This window comes from Tachysurus vachellii, chromosome 15 (genome assembly GCF_030014155.1).
Source record: "Tachysurus vachellii isolate PV-2020 chromosome 15, HZAU_Pvac_v1, whole genome shotgun sequence".
In the NCBI taxonomy this organism is placed as follows: Eukaryota; Metazoa; Chordata; class Actinopteri; order Siluriformes; family Bagridae; genus Tachysurus; species Tachysurus vachellii.
Window position 1 is genome coordinate 5,712,924 of NC_083474.1, and position 18,844 is coordinate 5,731,767.

Consider the following 18,844-nt stretch of genomic DNA (forward strand, 5'->3'; position numbering starts at 1 on the left):
TTTTAACACATTACTATATTTATTGAAGAAGAAAAAAAAAGAAGAAATATAAACACACTCAGTTTAGTAGATCATACAAAGATATTGTCCAAAAATGTTACTGAGTATTCATATGTCAGCTGACTGTCTACAGTGAGAGGCAGTTGGAAGGCTGGTAAGACTAGAAGACATGAACCGAACCAGACGGTGAGACTGTTAGAAAACTGCTGCAATTAAATACCCAGTGTTACAACTTACAGAAACAGCAAAAGCAGTGCAACAGGACAGGGTGAAGGTGTTAAAGACTTAGAAACACATGTTGGGATTTCTCAATCTCTCTCTCACGGTCTCTCACTCACACACACACACACACACACACACACACACACGTCATCTCGTAGCTGACATTAGTGTAGTAGCTTTCTGTTACACATCTCAGTGTTGTATGTGAACATTTGTTAATGCTGAATAAACCCATGTGTGCCTGCTTGCTGTGCTTTATGAGGCAGATGAGATACATGAAGACTTCCTACAAGGAGGTGAAACTTAAATTTTGAAGCCAAGGTTCTTTTTTGGGGGCCCAACTGTAGGCTGTGCTCATAAAACAGTGGTGGTCTACAAGGCTATCTGGTCTAGATTGCTTTAAGCAGGGTGGGGCAGGATGGGGCAGGGTGGGGCAGGATGGCACACCTTTATACATCACAAGCCTCCATTTTAAAACGTTCACTGTGTCTCTTCTCATCTCAGAGTGTCCCGTCTGTGGACCAAACTGTTACAGAGAATTGTGCTGGAAGCTCCGAATGATCAAAACAAAAAAAAAAAATGGACACACCAGAGAGAGTTTCCATATAAGGCATCACCAAACCAGGCTACCAAACTTTTATACCAGTCCAAGGCTTCAGCCATTAAAGGTTTATTGAGGGAATGTGAGCTTTAACCTTTTGGAAGGCACAGATGTCTCTCCTCGTATGTGCTGATGTCCTGTGCGTGGACGTGAAAAAAAAAGGAAGTACACACCGGTGGCATTAACGCTGGAATACGAGTGTGTGTATAGAGGCTACCAGCAGCGCTACTAAATGTTGTCTAAGGGCACCAGAGGAAAACAGTTACTCGAGGAGAAAGTTATCAAGAAGAAAAGAGCTTAGTGTCCTAGGTACTCTTGTCAAACATCCTCCTTGTACAGCAGTGGGTCATAAAAACAGACCGTTTGTTTTCAGCCACGGACATAAAATCGTCGTTGCTGATGGATCGTTTGTACACAATGAAACAGCATTATAATTAATTCCCTTTAACCAAAATGCGATCTGAAACATTTTAAACGGTTAAAAAGCCCAGTCAGGCTTCTCTTGAGAAAAAAAACTACTGCTCAAGAGGCAGGGTTAAAAAACTACCAGTTGAAAATAAAAACACTGCACGAGGAAGCAAAAGAAGGAGAAGCTGGGATTAGTTCAGTTTTCAGACAGCCGCTAGTGTTAGTGCGGAGGGAAGCCGTGGGCCGTACGCTCTCTGTCGGCTCAGAGTCCAAAGCAAGGCCACTGTAGGGAGGTGGGTCGGCATGGGACAAGTTCATAGAAGGCTCAGCAGCTTGTCTGATGGAGCGTGTGTGTCTACAGGGTGAGGAATGAGTTCTGGAAGAGGTGGTGGAAGTCACACACTGCTGCTGCCTGGGAAGCGGCTGATCTCACGGAAGCTCACGGCACAGTGTCAGTAATTCCTGCTCGCCTTGTGTGACGCATGTCGTCTTGGAAAAATTCAAATAAAATAAGAGAGGTAGAGGATGGGGAATGAAAAAGAAGGAAAAAAAAAAAAAAAAAAAGTCAGGTCATTGACGGTGCATTTTTCCCTCTGCCCACTGGGGGGTGCTCCAAATACGCTCCATGCTTCCTTTAAGGCTTCATCCTCCTCTTAAGGTGACATTGTCTCATCTGTTGCTCCTCGTGTAAGCGTCCTTACTCCACAGCGAGGAGGAGGAAGAGGAAGAGGAGGAGGAGGAGGAGGGTTAAAGTAAAAAAAACACCTTTTTATTTGGCTTTTCAGTCATTATTAAAGAATAAAATGTCTGAAGAGTGTGAAGAGAAGGGGGAGGGACACTGAAGAAGAAGCGAGTGCCAGAGAGTAGGCACAAGCCCGGTCTGGGCTACCGCACGAGGACACGCCTCATCCCGTTCCTATGGAGACAAGAAAAAGAAAGAGCATGTAGGCGCATGTTAATGTCTAGACTCTGTTACAATCCCTGTGAATGTTGCACTCTTCACTTTTTTTTTTTTTTTTTTTACACTCCCTCGAGCTTTATTCTCGGTGCGACGATCACACAATCGCACAACATTTTGAGCCGAACACCACCGGTCCACAGCCTCGATACACCCTGAGTGATGTTACCATGGCAACAAACAAGGAAGATGCATTTTCATCAATTGGGTTTAGGCAAATAAATCTGAATAAAAGCATCGAACATGACGAAACATTTATTTGCTTCTTTGATAAACCAACGTTTAGGGCTTTGGGAATTGTTTAATATTTTGCATAATAGTTTTGGAAATTAAATGTTAGGCTTAAAAAAATCCCTAAAAGTTAAATATGGCTTCTGTATGTACCTGAGAACTGTTTTGTATACTCCTGACCTCACATGGGGTATAACGCGGTTAGGATTCAGGGATCTCTCTGAGCTGATTTATACTGCTGTGGGTGAAAGTGTGCGTGTAACACGTGCGGGTCCTTTAAGGGACGGTGCCACGTGTGTCACACAGGGACGTACAGAAAAATAGATGTCAAGTAAATTATGGAAGCCCAAAACAAAGGAGAGTCCTGAGCTTCACTGTAGAAATGTTCAACAGAAGGTTTTGAAAAGCACCAGGGATGGAAAGGAAACCTTGCGGGATCAAATAGGAGGCAAGTTAATGCTCACTGAAAGCATTTCTGAAGTGTTTCCTGTCTTGTGTGTTCAGAGGTTCAGGTATTGAAGCACTTGTGTAAATCCACAATTTTACACTTTCAGATTTGTGTCTACTGGGAAATGAACGTGCCTGAACTTGAAGGATTAAGTTTGCCGATATGATGAGCTACAGCTCGTATAATATCTTTATCTATTTGCAGTTTTTTTTATAAATGAAATCCATAATGTGATGATATCACAGTGTGTGAGTCCAACACAGAGAAACGTGTTCTCTACTCGCTCATATTGTTCATGTGGGTTAATCTGGCTGTGAAATGATGATTAGTTCAGTAAGCCTTACCCTCCTCTTCCTCACCCCAACCTTCAGCCACACCAGCTAACTCATAGTGCTTCTTCCTCAGCTCACCGAGATGTTCCCTTTCCTTCTGAAGCTGCATCTCCAATTCTAACACACGCACCTGCAGGATACACAAGCAACGGTTAGGCCTAGTGTGAGCTCGCACACACGCGCACACGCACGCACACGCGCGCACACACACAAGCGCACACACGCGCACACACACAAGCGCACACACGCGCACACACACACCCACGTGTATGCACACACAGACACACGTGCACCCACGTGTACATGCACAGACACACACACGTACACGTCCGCACACACACCTGTACGCACGTGCACACACACACACACCCCTGTACGCACGTGCACACACACACCCCTGTACGCACGTGCACACACACACCCCTGTACGCACGTGCACACACACACCCCTGTACGCACGTGCACACACACACCCCTGTACGCACGTGCACACACCCCTGTACGCACGTGCACACACCCCTGTACGCACGTGCACACACCCCTGTACGCACGTGCACACCCCCCTGTACGCCCGCGCACACACCCCTGTACGCACGTGCACACACCCCTGTACGCACGTGCACACACCCCTGTACGCACGTGCACACACCCCTGTACGCACGTGCACACACCCCTGTACGCACGTGCACACACCCCTGTACGCACGTGCACACACCCCTGTACGCACGTGCACACACCCCTGTACGCACGTGCACACACACCTGTACGCACGTGCACACACACCTGTACGCACGTGCACACACACACACACCTGTACGCACGTGCACACACACACACACACACACCTGTGCGCACGTGCGCACACACACACCTGTACGCACGTGCGCACACACACACCTGTACGCACGTGCGCACACACACACCTGTACGCACGTGCGCACACACACACCTGTACGCACGTGCGCACACACACACCTGTACGCACGTGCGCACACACACACCTGTACGCACGTGCACACACACACACCTGTACGCACGTGCGCACACACACACCTGTACGCACGTGCGCACACATAAACACACTCACACACCTGTACGCACGTGCACACACGTACACTCACGCGTACACACACAAATTCAGATAATCACACATACCTGGGAGTCCATCTCTTTTCTCTTGATCTGTGTAAGTGTCAAACTGGTGAAATCCATAGTGTCTGAAATGACAGAGTCACGTGCACAGATTTAAAATGGAACACTGAGCTGCATGAACGATATAAACACAGCCACAGATACCACCAAAATATTCTGTTAGATGTTCCATCTGAATTGTTTCACAAATAAATCTACAATATTTACTTCCATATAAACAGCTTCAGATCACAGCTCTAGATCAAGTGACCAATTGTGAAGCTGAAGGAAAACTTCAAAAGCTATTGCATGGAATCTCTCACATTTTCGAAAGAAACCCAAATAAGCTGTATTATTTGTCATGCACGACTGCATGCACACAAACCCCCTGTAAGTCAGCCACAATCACGCTGCTGCGTTTCATGTAACACGTTTCCAGAGAGCAGGTTTGGTCACCAAATGAAGTCGGTACTGAATAAGGATCAGCTGTTAAATATTGTTAAATATTATAAAACAAGATCAATGCATGAGGGCACGGTGGCTTAGTGGTTAGCACGTTCGCCTCACACCTCCAGGGTTGGGGGTTTTATTCCCGCCTCCGCCTTGTGTGTGTGGAGTTTGCATGTTCTCCCCGTGCCTCGGGGGTTTCCTCCGGGTACTCCAGTTTCCTCCCCCCGGTCCAAAGACATGCATGGTAGGTTGATTGGCATCTCTGGAAAATTGTCCGTAGTGTGTGATTGCGTAAGTGAATGAGTGTGTGTGTGTTTGCCCTGCGATGGGTTGGCACTCCGTCCAGGGTGTATCCTGCCTTGATGCCCGATGACGCCTGAGATAGGCACAGGCTCCCCGTGACCCGAGGTAGTTCGGATAAGCGGTAGATGATGAATGAGTGAGGATCAATGCATCATTCTAGTCGGTTCTACACTCAGCTTACTCGCAGGTTCATGTACAATTTGTATGGAAAGGAACTTATTTACACCCAGAACCAGTTTAACAACTATTATTAATCATCTCTCCTACAGGACCATGAGTACCATAAGCTATGTTGCACCTAGAACTTGAACAGCAGTGTGTGTGTGTGTGAGACAATAAACTTTATCCATATCTAGATCTGGGATCAGCAGCCCATCACTCCACCCACTACCTGCGTAAATAAACACACACTCACCAGTTTCCTCAATCTGGGATTTCCCAGACTTGGTTGAAGTCACAACGCCTGCAGTAGCTTGAGTGACTCCTCGAGACGCCTGCTGCAGACGAGCGAGGTTGGGACTGTCCTTGTGTGCCTTCACCTGTGTAAGTGAGAGTCATTGAATAAAGACAGGACAAATTGTTACAACTGGTTTAAATTGACTTTAGGGTCAGATCATTGACAGAATTAGCGTGTACCTTTGACGCAGCTACAAGCTGAGCTGTACTAGCGGCTATCTCGTGTGAGCACACCATCAGCTCCTCAAATTTCCCTTTCCCTTGCACCACCAGATCAGCTGCATCACTGCAGACACACACCAGTCACAGATACAGCAGTCACAGACAGACACACACCAGACACAGATACACCAGTCACAGACAGACACACACCAGACACAGATACACCAGTCACAGATACACCAGTCACAGACAGACACACACCAGTCACAGATACACCAGTCACAGACAGACACACACCAGACACAGATACACCAGTCACAGACAGACACACACCAGACACAGATACACCAGTCACAGATACACCAGTCACAGACAGACACACACCAGTCACAGATACACCAGTCACAGACAGACACACACCAGACACAGATACACCAGTCACAGACAGACACACACCAGACACAGATACACCAGTCACAGACAGACACACACCAGACACAGATACACCAGTCACAGACAGACACACACCAGACACAGATACACCAGACACAGATACACCAGACACAGATACACCAGTCACAGACAGACACACACCAGTCACAGATACACCAGTCACAGACAGACACACACCAGTCACAGACACACCAGTCACAGACAGACACACACCAGTCACAGACAGACACACACCAGTCACAGACAGACACACACCAGTCACAGATACACCAGTCACAGACAGACACCCACCAGTCACAGACAGACACCCACCAGTCACAGACAGACACCCACCAGTCACAGACAGACAGACACCAGTCACAGACAGACAGACACCAGTCACAGACAGACACCAGTCACAGACAGACACCAGTCACAGATACACCAGACACAGATACACCAGACACAGATACACCAGACACAGATACACCAGACACACACCAGACACACACCAGACACACACCAGACACAGACAGACACACACCAGACACAGACAGACACACACCAGACACAGACAGACACACACCAGACACAGACAGACACACACCAGACACAGACAGACACACACCAGACACAGACAGACACACACCAGACACAGACAGACACACACCAGACACAGACAGACACACACCAGACACAGACACACACACCAGACACAGACACACACCAGACACACACCAGACACACACCAGACACAGACACACACCAGACACAGACAGACAGACACCAGACACAGACAGACACACACCAGACCCACACCAGTCACAGACAGACACCAGACACAGACAGACACACACCAGACCCACACCAGACACAGACAGACACACACACCAGTCACAGACAGACACACACACCAGACACAGATACACCAGACACAGACAGACACAGACAGGCCCACACCAGTCACAGACAGACCCACACCAGTCACAGACAGACACACACCAGACACAGACACACACCAGACACAGACAGACACAGAGACACACACACACACACACCAGTCACAGAGACACACACACCCACCAGTCACACACACCCACCAGTCACACACACCCACCAGTCACACACACCCACCAGTCACACACACCCACCAGTCACACACACACCCACCAGTCACACACACACACACCAGTCACACACACACACCAGTCACACACACACACCAGTCACACACACACACACACACCAGTCACAGAGACACACACACACACACCAGTCACAGAGACACACACACACACACCAGTCACAGAGACACACACACACACACCAGTCACAGAGACACACACACACACCAGTCACAGAGACACACACACACACACCAGTCACAGAGACACACACACACACCAGTCACAGAGACACACACACACACCAGTCACAGAGACACACACACACACCAGTCACAGAGACACACACACACACACCAGTCACAGAGACACACACACACACACCAGTCACAGAGACACACACACACACACCAGTCACAGAGACACACACACACACCAGTCACAGAGACACACACACACACACCAGTCACAGAGACACACACACACACCAGTCACAGAGACACACACACACACACCAGTCACAGAGACACACACACACACACCAGTCACAGAGACACACACACACACACCAGTCACAGAGACACACACACACACACCAGTCACAGAGACACACACACACACACCAGTCACAGAGACACACACACACACCAGTCACAGAGACACACACACACACCAGTCACAGAGACACACACACACACCAGTCACAGAGACACACACACACACCAGTCACAGAGACACACACACACACCAGTCACAGAGACACACACACACACCAGTCACAGAGACACACACACACACACCAGTCACAGAGACACACACACACACACCAGTCACAGAGACACACACACACACACCAGTCACAGAGACACACACACACACCAGTCACAGAGACACACACACACACCAGTCACAGAGACACACACACACACACCAGTCACAGAGACACACACACACACACCAGTCACAGAGACACACACACACACACCAGTCACAGAGACACACACACACACCAGTCACAGAGACACACACACACACACACCAGTCACAGAGACACACACACACCAGTCACAGAGACACACACACACACACACCAGTCACAGAGACACACACACACACACACCAGTCACAGAGACACACACACACACACACCAGTCACAGAGACACACACACACACACACACACACCAGTCACAGAGACACACACACACACCAGTCACAGAGACACACACACACCAGTCACAGAGACACACACACAAGTCATAGTCTGTGCTGTAAAACTTGCCTGTGGGGCAAAACTGGTACAAACACATTTTAGAGCAAACTTACACCATCACAGTGGCTCCCCAGCCCACAGCCTTGGATGCTGAGATGAGGCCTTCAGTCCAGCGGGAATTCTTGACATAGAACTCTTTTATTGTTGCTGCACCCTGAAAAGAAGTTCAAGCAGAACTGTAAACAGTCTCCAATGTGCTTCAGTTGTAGCATTCCATCAATCAAACACACCTCCCACTCACTCTGCTGTCTTCCACAATGTCACGCTGTAGGTCTTTAGAGGCCAGAACCAGCACTTTAATGGCCTGCATGAGCTCTGTGCAGGACGCCAGAATCCTAGATGAAACAACCGCACACACATTTCAGTTCCCAGCAGTGCCTTCAGTGCCAAATTCAATTCAATTTAACAATTCGCATTGCCTCAAAGCAGCTTTACAGCAGTATAGAAACAGAATAAGGTTAAAAGATAATTATTAATCTCTAACATCTATCCTTAATGAGCAAGCCTGAGCTGACGGTGGAAAGGAAAACCTCCCCAAGATGATATTGGGAAGAAACCCTGAGAGGAACCAGACTCAGACCCTGAGTCGCTGGACAGTAAATAATGTAAATGTAAATAATTTAGTCCTTTCCACCAAAGTGGCTTTATAATCGACTGTTTTTCAACCAGCCAAGACTGTCATGTGAAAACGAAACCTTCAACAAAGCACTGACTCTTCAACAAGAGGTGAAGAAATGTGTACAAACAGCTAGAATATTGATTTCACGTCACTGGAGAGAGAGAGAGTGTGTGTTACCTTTCATTCACTTCCATTTTGACGCCGGTGTCGACTGTTCGGGATTTGTTCAGCATTTCCTGTTGGAGTGTTAAAGAGTAAACGGAAATGTGTTATTTAACAACACGATGGAGCTTTATTCATGGTGTTATAATCCATCGGGGATAAAACGCTTACCTCTATCCTGGACACAGCAGACTCCACAGCTGCTGATGTGGCTGCCATCTCCTGCTCCACCAGATCTCCCAGCTCTCCATGCTGCAGCTCCAAACCCCGCGGCCGTAACTTCTGGTCTCACACGAGGAGAAACAAGATGATCAAGGGAAAGCAGGAGAGAGAGAGGCTAGGACTGTTTGTCTCTGTATATTTTAAGAGGGAGACTTTTTTCAATCGTGCTCCAGTTATTAGAAGCTTTCTTCTGTTTACAAGGTGAAATGCAACTAGAATAAAGACAGACATGAGTTGCTCTTGCCCCAGACAACCCTACAGCCACTATTGACACTACCGCTGCGTTTACCTTTGGCACGTCGACCTTGACCTTGCGTTTGACTTTGACATTTGATAGTCATAACTCAAAGCCTCCGAAAAGGAAAACAAAACAAAAACACCCCTCAACTCAGACTTCCTTGCACCTTCTCGAGTCAGTTTCTCAGAGTTCAACAAGTGCCGTCATATCAGCATGACCGTGTACCTTTAAATCAGTTGTTCTGTATGCTTAAGTATTGGCTTGATTGATGGCGGATGAATCGACCTACATGCATGTTTAATCTACAATACTGACGGTGCCATGTTGAGCAGCTCTGTACCCACTAAAGAAGTCCTCAAAGACTGTCAGTCATTCGCAAACTCAAAGGACTTAATGTCGCTCCTCGTTTACTATTACTACTTTATCAAAGCATTATTCAGTCAATTTCTGTTAAAAATATGGTCAAACTCACAAAGGTGTCCAATATTGCTGCAAAAGTCATAGGTCTTCCAACACCTAACCTTATAGAACTCAATAACACAGCTATCGGACGCTTTGCCATTTCAATAGAACGGGATTCCACACATCCACTAAATGAGCATCTAGCCCCTCAGGGCGCAGGTACAGGGCTCTGAGGTGCAGGAGGGCCCGCTTTGGAAGAAGCCCGATTCCCTCAGTCATTAAGTATCTTAACAACAGACATCGCTGAGTGTTATTCTGAATGTTTCTTGACATGTGTGTATTATGACTGTTTATGTTTATGTTGTGTGTGTCGAACAAGTGCAGTGTTGTGGAAAGGAATTTCCCCTATGGGGACAATAAAGTAAAGTAAGTAAAGTGAGTAAAGTAAGTAAGTAAAGGCAGAGCACAATTTCCAGAACAAAAAAAAATAAATAAATGAACTGCATGGGATATATTTGATTCTATGATCAACAGAGATGCACTTTGTACATTTCAACAACTAAGCATGCTCATTGCTTTGGTTCGTTCGGCGAGGCGGTCTGTCGCTTCTGTAAACAGAGAGCAGATATTTACCTGCGCAGTGACCTGCACGTTATCCAAAGCAGCTCTGAGGCCACTGCAGTCTGTCGTAGCCAGAGAGTCCTGCGTCTTCAGCTGAGCCATCAGATCCAGGGCCTCAGTTCCACATGTCTTCACACAAGATGTTAGTGCTGCGCGTACACACACGTACACAAATACACAGACGACAGATTAGGATCATGAGAGTGCAACAGAACACGCAGACAGCAGTACAGACTTGTTTGCATTTATTTTCTACTTACATGGGTTACATGGGACGACTCGTAATGGTGAGGCACCTCTAAATAATAGCCATAAATCTTTCCCGATAGTGAGTATAGCGTGCAAAAATCCGATGCTAAATTTTTAATGTTTACTTCCGGTTTGTTACATAAACTATCGTTACTTTAAGTGACTCCGACTCACCGTCGGCTTGTTCCACTGACACCATGTGCGCAGTGGCGCTGCCTTGTATGATGGTATCACCCACCAAGTGGGCAAGCTGAGCCACGACCCGCACCAGCTCCGTCACACCTATCACACACGACAGTAAGGTTCAATATCGTCAACTGCTGCCATTGTCATGGGCAGTCTACCTGTGTGTCAAAAATATTTCCCAATTTTTTCTAACATACTCAGTAATTCATAGACTTAATCCTAAATATTACAAGCAATATTTGTTCAGGCTTTAATCCCTGGCCTTCCGACCGCACGAAACAGCAGGTTATGCACTTTTTTTTTTTTTAACAACTCACCTGTGTTATCAGATACAAAGCTGTCTTTGGCTGTCTGTAATCTGTCCACACACTCTACAGCAGCCTGGCACCTGGATAAAAGGTAATCTACATACAGAAAAAGGGAGACTTTCACTGGTCTTCACTTTTCAGTTATGCCTTTGCAACACTGTGACTAGGTATTAGCATGCCACTAAAGCGCACTGAACTGAGAAAGACAAAGAGACAAAGCTCCAGTCTGTCAGCTCTCAGTCAGACAGCATTTACACACACCCTGCTAGACACATTTTAGATTTCTGAGCAACAATGTGAACACTTGAGGAACTGTCAGGCTTAAGAACTTAATGTTTGATAATTCAAGGTTTTGAATATTTGATCGTGTGAAGCCGTGGGTTCTAACCGGCTGAGCTGGTGCAGCTTATGTGCGCAGGCTCATCCAGCTGGGCCAGACTGTCCTGGACAACCCTCTCTGCCTCCTCCAGCGCTGCCCTCAGAGCTGCCCAGCGTACAGAAACGATCTCACTCTCAAGCGCCTGTTCACGACTCTCCTACACACACACACACACACACACACACACACAGTGAGGAATGGGCTGAACTCAAACAGCTAGCCAAGTGTATTTTTCCTGTGAAACTGAAACGGCTCCAAAAGGGGCTTCGTGTAAATGTAAGGATCAACTGTTCACTTGCTTCAACATGTAGGCCGGTTTTTCACCTTCTCATTGAGCTGATTCTGTAGGGCTTCAGCAGCCTTCACACCACTCTCCCTTTCGCTTGCTAGACTGCACTGCACTCGCTCCAGTTCCACCACCAGAGCTGCCAGCTCCACGTCCTTCTGTGACACGGTGTCCATAAGCCCAGCCTTCTCCATCTCCAGAGCAGACAGCTGCACACTGAGCTCCTCACTTGACTGACGACACAAAGAGAAACATATTGCTTAAAAAAAAAAAAAAAAAAAAAAAGCATATAGACCAGGGGTCGGCAACCCGCTGCTCCGGAGCCGCAAGTGGCTCTTTCATACCTCTGCTGTGGCTCGCTGTAGATTTAGAAAATAAATATATAATTTAAATTTATTTGATTTTATTTAGTTGGTTTTTAAAAAAAAAATGTCATTCTAAATTCTAAGATTATGATGCTCTTGTAACATTAAAATAAACCGTGTTTAATTTGTTTGTCGCTCAAAATATGCGTCATAACTGCCGACTTGCGAAATCCGACACTCAGAAGCAGACGCAGTTTTGCTTGGCTGCAGCCGGCGAGTTAAAATATTGATGTCATGAATACGAAGAAGACTCAATTAGACATTGATGTTAGACATTGACATTTTATTTTAAAGTAACCTTCAACCCAGCGTCTTTTTTGTTAAGGTTAGTTCAAACTGTTCAAAATATTTTTGTTTGCCTGCAGAAATAAAATTTCGTTTACTCGGTAGCAGTTTACTGAAATCATAAATGAACACACTACAGTTTTTTCTATACTTTCCCTAAAGGTAAAAAACATTGTATGTAGTGTTATCTTCATTTTAGATGTCAAAGATGTTTGTGTTTTTTTTTTTTCTGTGGGAAACTGCTCCAAATGGCTCTTTGAGTGTTTAAGGTTGCCGACCCCTGGTTTAGACCATACGACGTCAAACAGATCGCTGGTAGAGGTAATGACAGATAAATTATCCGGTAGAAAACGTAGCATAAGACTTTCCGGACATAACATCTCGACACCGCGCTCGTTTTGAGCAGCACACAACTGCCATGTGTTTGTCAGATTAGTCAGTGGCAGCTGTCTCACCAGTCACCGCTTCACTCTTACAGAGTGACAGCTACAAGGATGAGTAAGCTAAACTGCTCCCAACGGCTTTTCACAAGTTTTAATAGGAAAAAGCAGCGTGACGAAAGGTTCGAGGTAATGCAAACGAGGTATGGAGAGGATGTGAAACGAGGAGCAACAGGGAAGAAGCCCACCTTCTGAGAGGAAGCCATGTTGGTTTTGAGGGTTTCTAGTTCTGTTCTGCTGGTAACTAGGTCAGCCTGAAGCACCTGGAGCTGCTCTGCTTGGGTTTTCTCCTACACACACACACACACACACACACACACACACACAGAGGGCAATATGAGGTGTGCATACACAAATTCTAGCAAAACATGCACTGGGAACAATTTGTGGCATGCACACATAAGGATACTACAGACAGACACCGAGAGGAACGTGTGTGTGAAAGGGTTCATTTGAGTGCATGCTTGCATACACAACCTGTTGGCTGATTGTCTCCTGAGCTGCCTTCATTCGTTCCTCCATCTCCCTCCTCACGGTCACCACCTCATCCTGGGCGGCACGGGCCACCGTCATCTGCCGAGTCACTTCTGCGTTCTAAAACAAACACAAACATGCGTTGTACAATTCTAATATACTAAAAACCGAATGCTCTGGTTTGTGCGTTGGTTTCTGTTTTGTTCTTCCAAAGAAACAACTCGTGTTTCATGTTTGAAGTTTCATTTAGTTTTTTTTTTGTTACACACTATTAAACATACACATCATTTCAGCATAGAGGAGGTTGTTCCAGCATACAACTGTCTCAAAAATGGAGCAGCAATTTCAGCTGGGTGGCTCGAGAAGCCCAGGTAACCAGTGAGGGTTGCCATGTAGATGGTATATAAACTCTCTGTATGAAACATGACTTCATACCTTCCTCAGCAGATCAGCATGATTCTGAACCAGCTCAGTGTACTTCTCCTTTAACTTAGTGTAGCGCTGCTCGTTCGCCTGGGCCTTTCCTGCATGCACGTACACACAAATGTGTGTGTGTGTGTGTGAGAGAGAGAGAGAGAGAGGGAGAGAGAGAGAGAGAGAGAGAGAGAGAGAGAGGGAGGGAGACAGAGAGAGGGAGGGAGAGAGAGAGGGAGGGAGAGAGAGAGAGAGGGAGAGAGGGAGGGAGACAGAGAGAGAGGGAGGGAGACAGAGAGAGAGAGAGATGGAGACAGAGAGAGAGGGAGACAGAGAGAGGGAGGGAGACAGAGAGAGAGAGAGATGGAGACAGAGAGGGAGAGAGAGAGAGACAGAGAGGAAGAGAGAGTCAGAGAGAGAGTCAGAGAGAGAGAGTCAGAGAGGGAGAGACAGAGAGAGACAAAAAGGAAGAGACAGAGGAGTAGAGGGAGAGAGAGAGAGAGGAAGAGAGAGTCAGAAAGAAAGAGACAGAGAGTAATAGAGAGAGAGAGAGAGAGAGAGAGAGAGAGAGAGAGAGAGAGAGAGAGTTCCAATTAGTCCAGACTCCTATTTTATCCACACTAAATTGGCTCCCAGACTTGCTTTAATTACAAACTACTAATGATCTATAAAGTACTAAATGTTCTCACTCCACTGCACATGAACATATTACACAATATTATGATCTGCTGCTTGCTTCTGTTAAAATTTCAATATTGTTTTTCCTACAAAGCCCTAAGGTAAGGGATCGCCTCCAATTGCCTCAGAACACAGACACGGTGTCAATCTTTAAGTCTAGGATGAAAACCTATTCATGTAATCAGGCTTTTAGTTAAATGGATCTTTTCACAGGTCAGAGTGCAGATTTAGGAGGTGTGTGTTTTGGGGCTTCATGGGCATAGACAGCTTTGGTAAAGTGGGATGTTAAAATTCTGTCCACACTCGTGCGATCGCTCAGGTTGAATGTGTTGAGGCAGGATGGGTTTTAGCTGTACCTTTATTTTTTAGTTAATATGTAATGGACACCCTTTTAAACCACTTTAGAACAGAGGAGAACATATCTGATAGTCTATTCTCTCTGCTAAGATTTAGTCGCACTCCTGATTGCTTCAGGTGATAAATTTACCTTTTATACTATAAACATATAAACTAAAAACTCTCCTGTGCTTATGGCAGGACTCTTATGCCCCTTTTACACCAGAAAGAACCGGGTGCTGGTTCAGAGCTAGCGCTGGTGCTGGTTCAAATTTGGTTCCACTGGCGAACCTTATAAGAACCGGTTTGCCTTTAAATGGGCTAGAGAGCCGTCACAGAGCCGAGTCTGACGTCACTGTACATGTCTCATCTTTCTCAGCAACGTTAGGGCATCAGTGCCAAACACAAACACAACATCAACAATGGCGGATGTTGCTTTACTGTTAATGCTCATGGCTTTGCAAAGCTACACTGGCATCCAAACGCGGCGAATCCAACGTGTACGTGCAGCTCCATGTAATCTGTATAAACTGAGGTTGTAATCAAGGCGCTTACAGTAAGCTTTCCTTGCATTTGATCATTGGGCTGTTCCAGTATGATGGTTGAAAGTCTCAGAGGAATCACTAGGAGAGGACATTGACTATTGACTTTAACACCAACCCATACAAAGTTCTCAGACTGGGAGTATATGATGAGTGTGCCTTTGCAAAAATCTTCGGTAAGAAATTCTTACTTTCGATCTCAGTCAGGCTCCGCTGCTCCTTCTCCGTGTCCTCTTTGACCCTGCGGAGGTCATCCAGCTCTGCCCTCAGGAACTCGCTCTCGCTCAATGCCTGCTGCTTGAGGTGGCTCTGCTCAGCTAACTCCGCCTCAAGTTCACTGATACGCCCTCGCAGGGCCTGGCACAGACGGCCGCTCTGAGGTCGCAGTCCGGACAAAGCACTTATGAGCATCCGGCAAAATGTCCCCTTGGTTCTTTTGAATAAAACATGTTTCATACTCCTTCATCACACCACACCTTTCTTTGCCTTTCTCTATTTCACTAACCTCCAGTCTAAATGACTCCAGCTCTTCCTTCAGGGCCTGGAGCTCTGCGGTCAACTGCTCGATGATTCGGTCTCTGAGGGATTTAAAAAAAACAACAAGAATATAGTAGAACACTGAACAGCTAGACAGCTTGTAAGAAAGCCCTGATTCGGCCCACGCTCTGAATATTTTAAGACAAACAATGATACTGACTGTACACACGGAGGCGGTTTTCCCAGAGACAGACATAACCTGGCTCTAGCCCAAATAAGGGATTCCCAAACTCTGTGCCCACGAGCACACAGTGATGCCAAGGCTTTTAACTTTTAGCATAAAGTATCATTCAAAAGCCGTTTTCTGAAATTACTTGTATCCTCAGTTTGTAACAGGTTTTATGCACGTTTACATTTTTTTTCCCCACAAATGTCGATGCAAACGGACCAAGAACGTGACCAGGGTCGTGTCTGAAAGATTTCCTTTACGTGTAAAAAAGAAAGAAAGAAACTAATCTCTCACTTGTCGTCCTTGCGCATTCCATTCTGACTGAAGTTGAAGGGATCGGTGGCAGCCGAGGTGCCAAAGAGATCATCGAACCTGCTCTCCACGGCAGTCTGCGTTAACAGAATCATACACAAATAAATACGATCTACGTAGATACCAGACAAAAAAAAAAAAAAAGAATGGTTTTTGGGATTTATAGAGCTTTTAAAAACAGATTTTAATAAATTCATCATCTAAATTACAAAATGTTTTATCATCCATTCATTCATCTTCTACCGCTTATCCGAACTACCTCGGGTCACGGGGAGCCTGTGCCTATCTCAGGCGTCATCGGGCATCAAGGCAGGATACACCCTGGACGGAGTGCCAACCCATCTCAGGGCACACACACACACCCTCATTCACTCACGCAATCACACACTAGGGACAATTTTTCCAGAGATGCCAATCAACCTACCATGCATGTCTTTGGACCGGGGGAGGAAACCGGAGTACCCGGAGGAAACCCCCGAGGCACGGGGAGAACATGCAAACTCCACACACAGGTGGAGGCAGGAATCGAACCCCGACCCTGGAGGTGTGAGGTGAACGTGCTAACCACTAAGCCACCGTGCCCCCTCTACAAAATGTTTTATTTAAACTTTATTTCTTATGTTCAGGTCAAAGGACTTTATACTATATAGTCAAGTGCAACCACGGAACCAGGAGCAACAACCTTTCTATTCACTGAGGAACCTACAGTATGAATAAGCATCTAGAATAGATCTAGTAATTTATATTCCCATCTAAGCGTGCACACGAGCGTGTAGTACCGGCAGGGACGGGATGTCCGTGTCCACGAGTTCGTCCGTCTCTACCATGTGCTCGCTCTCGGGGGACGAGGTCTCAGCCGGAATCACCACTACTGGGCTGATGTGTTCTGACAGAGCTGAAGCACGCAGGAAGTTCGGTGGATTCTGTAGAGAGTCGCAGACAAAAAGGAGAATGAGTCACTGGTTGGATCTCACAAAGCCAGCATCAGGACTGCTGCTGTGTCTGAGGATTGTGTAATACCTTTCCAGTGGGTTTTAAACATGGCAAACATAGCCTTACCTCAGGAAGCTGTGGGATCTGGATCAGCCTTTTAAAATACTGCAGGTTACTGGAACGGTAGAAGAGACTCTTCAGCCTAGAGAGACGTGAGAGAGAGAGAGAGGGGGAGTTCATATACATCAAACTGTGAGCCAATGGAGCTCAGTGTGGCTCTGAATGAGAGGGACTCACTTTTTAAACTGCTCATGGAAGCGATCTCTGTGCCCCTGCAGAGTCTCTGCTGGAAGACCTGAATAGGGAGAAACAACGTGCCAGACAGACAAACTCAGGAGTCAGGAGAGACTAGACATTCGTGTTGTTTAGAAGAACATAACCTCTGCATGCTAATGATAAAAAATTAGAAACGGAAAACGTGTCAAAATATTGTCACGGCTAAGGTCCCAAAGAGTAGCGTGTGCACACTGAGAATGTCCACCAAGAAGTCTGCTTCAAGTACCTGGATGACGCACTTATTAAACAGAAACCCAGTGTGGAATGATGGACACACACAGCTTCGCTTATGTAACAAAAAGAGTGGGGTTGGGGGGGTGGGGGTGGGGGGGCGCTACCAGGCACTGACGATGGATGAGAAAATCATTTCAGGATGACCGACGACGGCTAAACGTCTGATGTAGATCCGACACCCTGTATCTGAACTCTGACAACTAAAGAGTTGGTTGTTGACTTCAGGAGAGCACAGAGCCACCATTCTACATCCAACATCGACAGGAGCTTCCGTTCAGATCGTCAAGAGCACCAAATTCCTTGGTTTTCCTCTGGCGGAGAACTTCACCTGGTCAGTCAACACCAGCTCCACCGTCTCTACTTCTTACACAGGCTGAGGAAAGCCCATCTCTGTCCCCAATCCTGACTATGTTTTACAGAGTTACTGATGAAAACATCCTGTGCAGCTGCATCACTGTCTGGTTTGGGAATTGCACCGTCTCGGATAGTGAGGACAGCTGAGAAGATCATCTGCATCTGTCTCTCTTCCCTCTATCATGGACATTTACACAACATGCTGCATTTGCAAAGCCAACAGCATTGTGGAT

General features: G+C 46.5%; 1 protein-coding gene across 2 annotated transcripts in view; it reads right to left on the minus strand.

Moving 5' to 3' along the window:
- Positions 1-18,844, minus strand: part of hip1 (huntingtin interacting protein 1) — a 50,461-nt gene continuing 31,617 nt past the window's right edge. For both annotated transcript variants that reach the window (XM_060888066.1, XM_060888067.1), the window contains exons 9-31: positions 17,985-18,042; positions 17,814-17,889; positions 17,534-17,677; positions 16,737-16,831; positions 16,242-16,314; positions 15,928-16,111; positions 14,202-14,290; positions 13,770-13,886; positions 13,481-13,582; positions 12,241-12,435; positions 11,926-12,073; positions 11,547-11,633; positions 11,218-11,325; positions 10,807-10,943; positions 9,483-9,593; positions 9,327-9,385; positions 8,772-8,865; positions 8,584-8,684; positions 5,721-5,826; positions 5,500-5,623; positions 4,356-4,417; positions 3,213-3,330; positions 1-2,147 (exon numbers count right to left, since the gene is read on the minus strand). In XM_060888066.1, the coding sequence (XP_060744049.1) occupies positions 2,137-2,147; positions 3,213-3,330; positions 4,356-4,417; positions 5,500-5,623; positions 5,721-5,826; positions 8,584-8,684; positions 8,772-8,865; positions 9,327-9,385; positions 9,483-9,593; positions 10,807-10,943; positions 11,218-11,325; positions 11,547-11,633; positions 11,926-12,073; positions 12,241-12,435; positions 13,481-13,582; positions 13,770-13,886; positions 14,202-14,290; positions 15,928-16,111; positions 16,242-16,314; positions 16,737-16,831; positions 17,534-17,677; positions 17,814-17,889; positions 17,985-18,042 (2,399 nt within the window). In that variant the 3' untranslated portion in view covers positions 1-2,136. The remainder of the gene's footprint in view (positions 2,148-3,212; positions 3,331-4,355; positions 4,418-5,499; positions 5,624-5,720; positions 5,827-8,583; positions 8,685-8,771; positions 8,866-9,326; positions 9,386-9,482; positions 9,594-10,806; positions 10,944-11,217; positions 11,326-11,546; positions 11,634-11,925; positions 12,074-12,240; positions 12,436-13,480; positions 13,583-13,769; positions 13,887-14,201; positions 14,291-15,927; positions 16,112-16,241; positions 16,315-16,736; positions 16,832-17,533; positions 17,678-17,813; positions 17,890-17,984; positions 18,043-18,844) is intronic.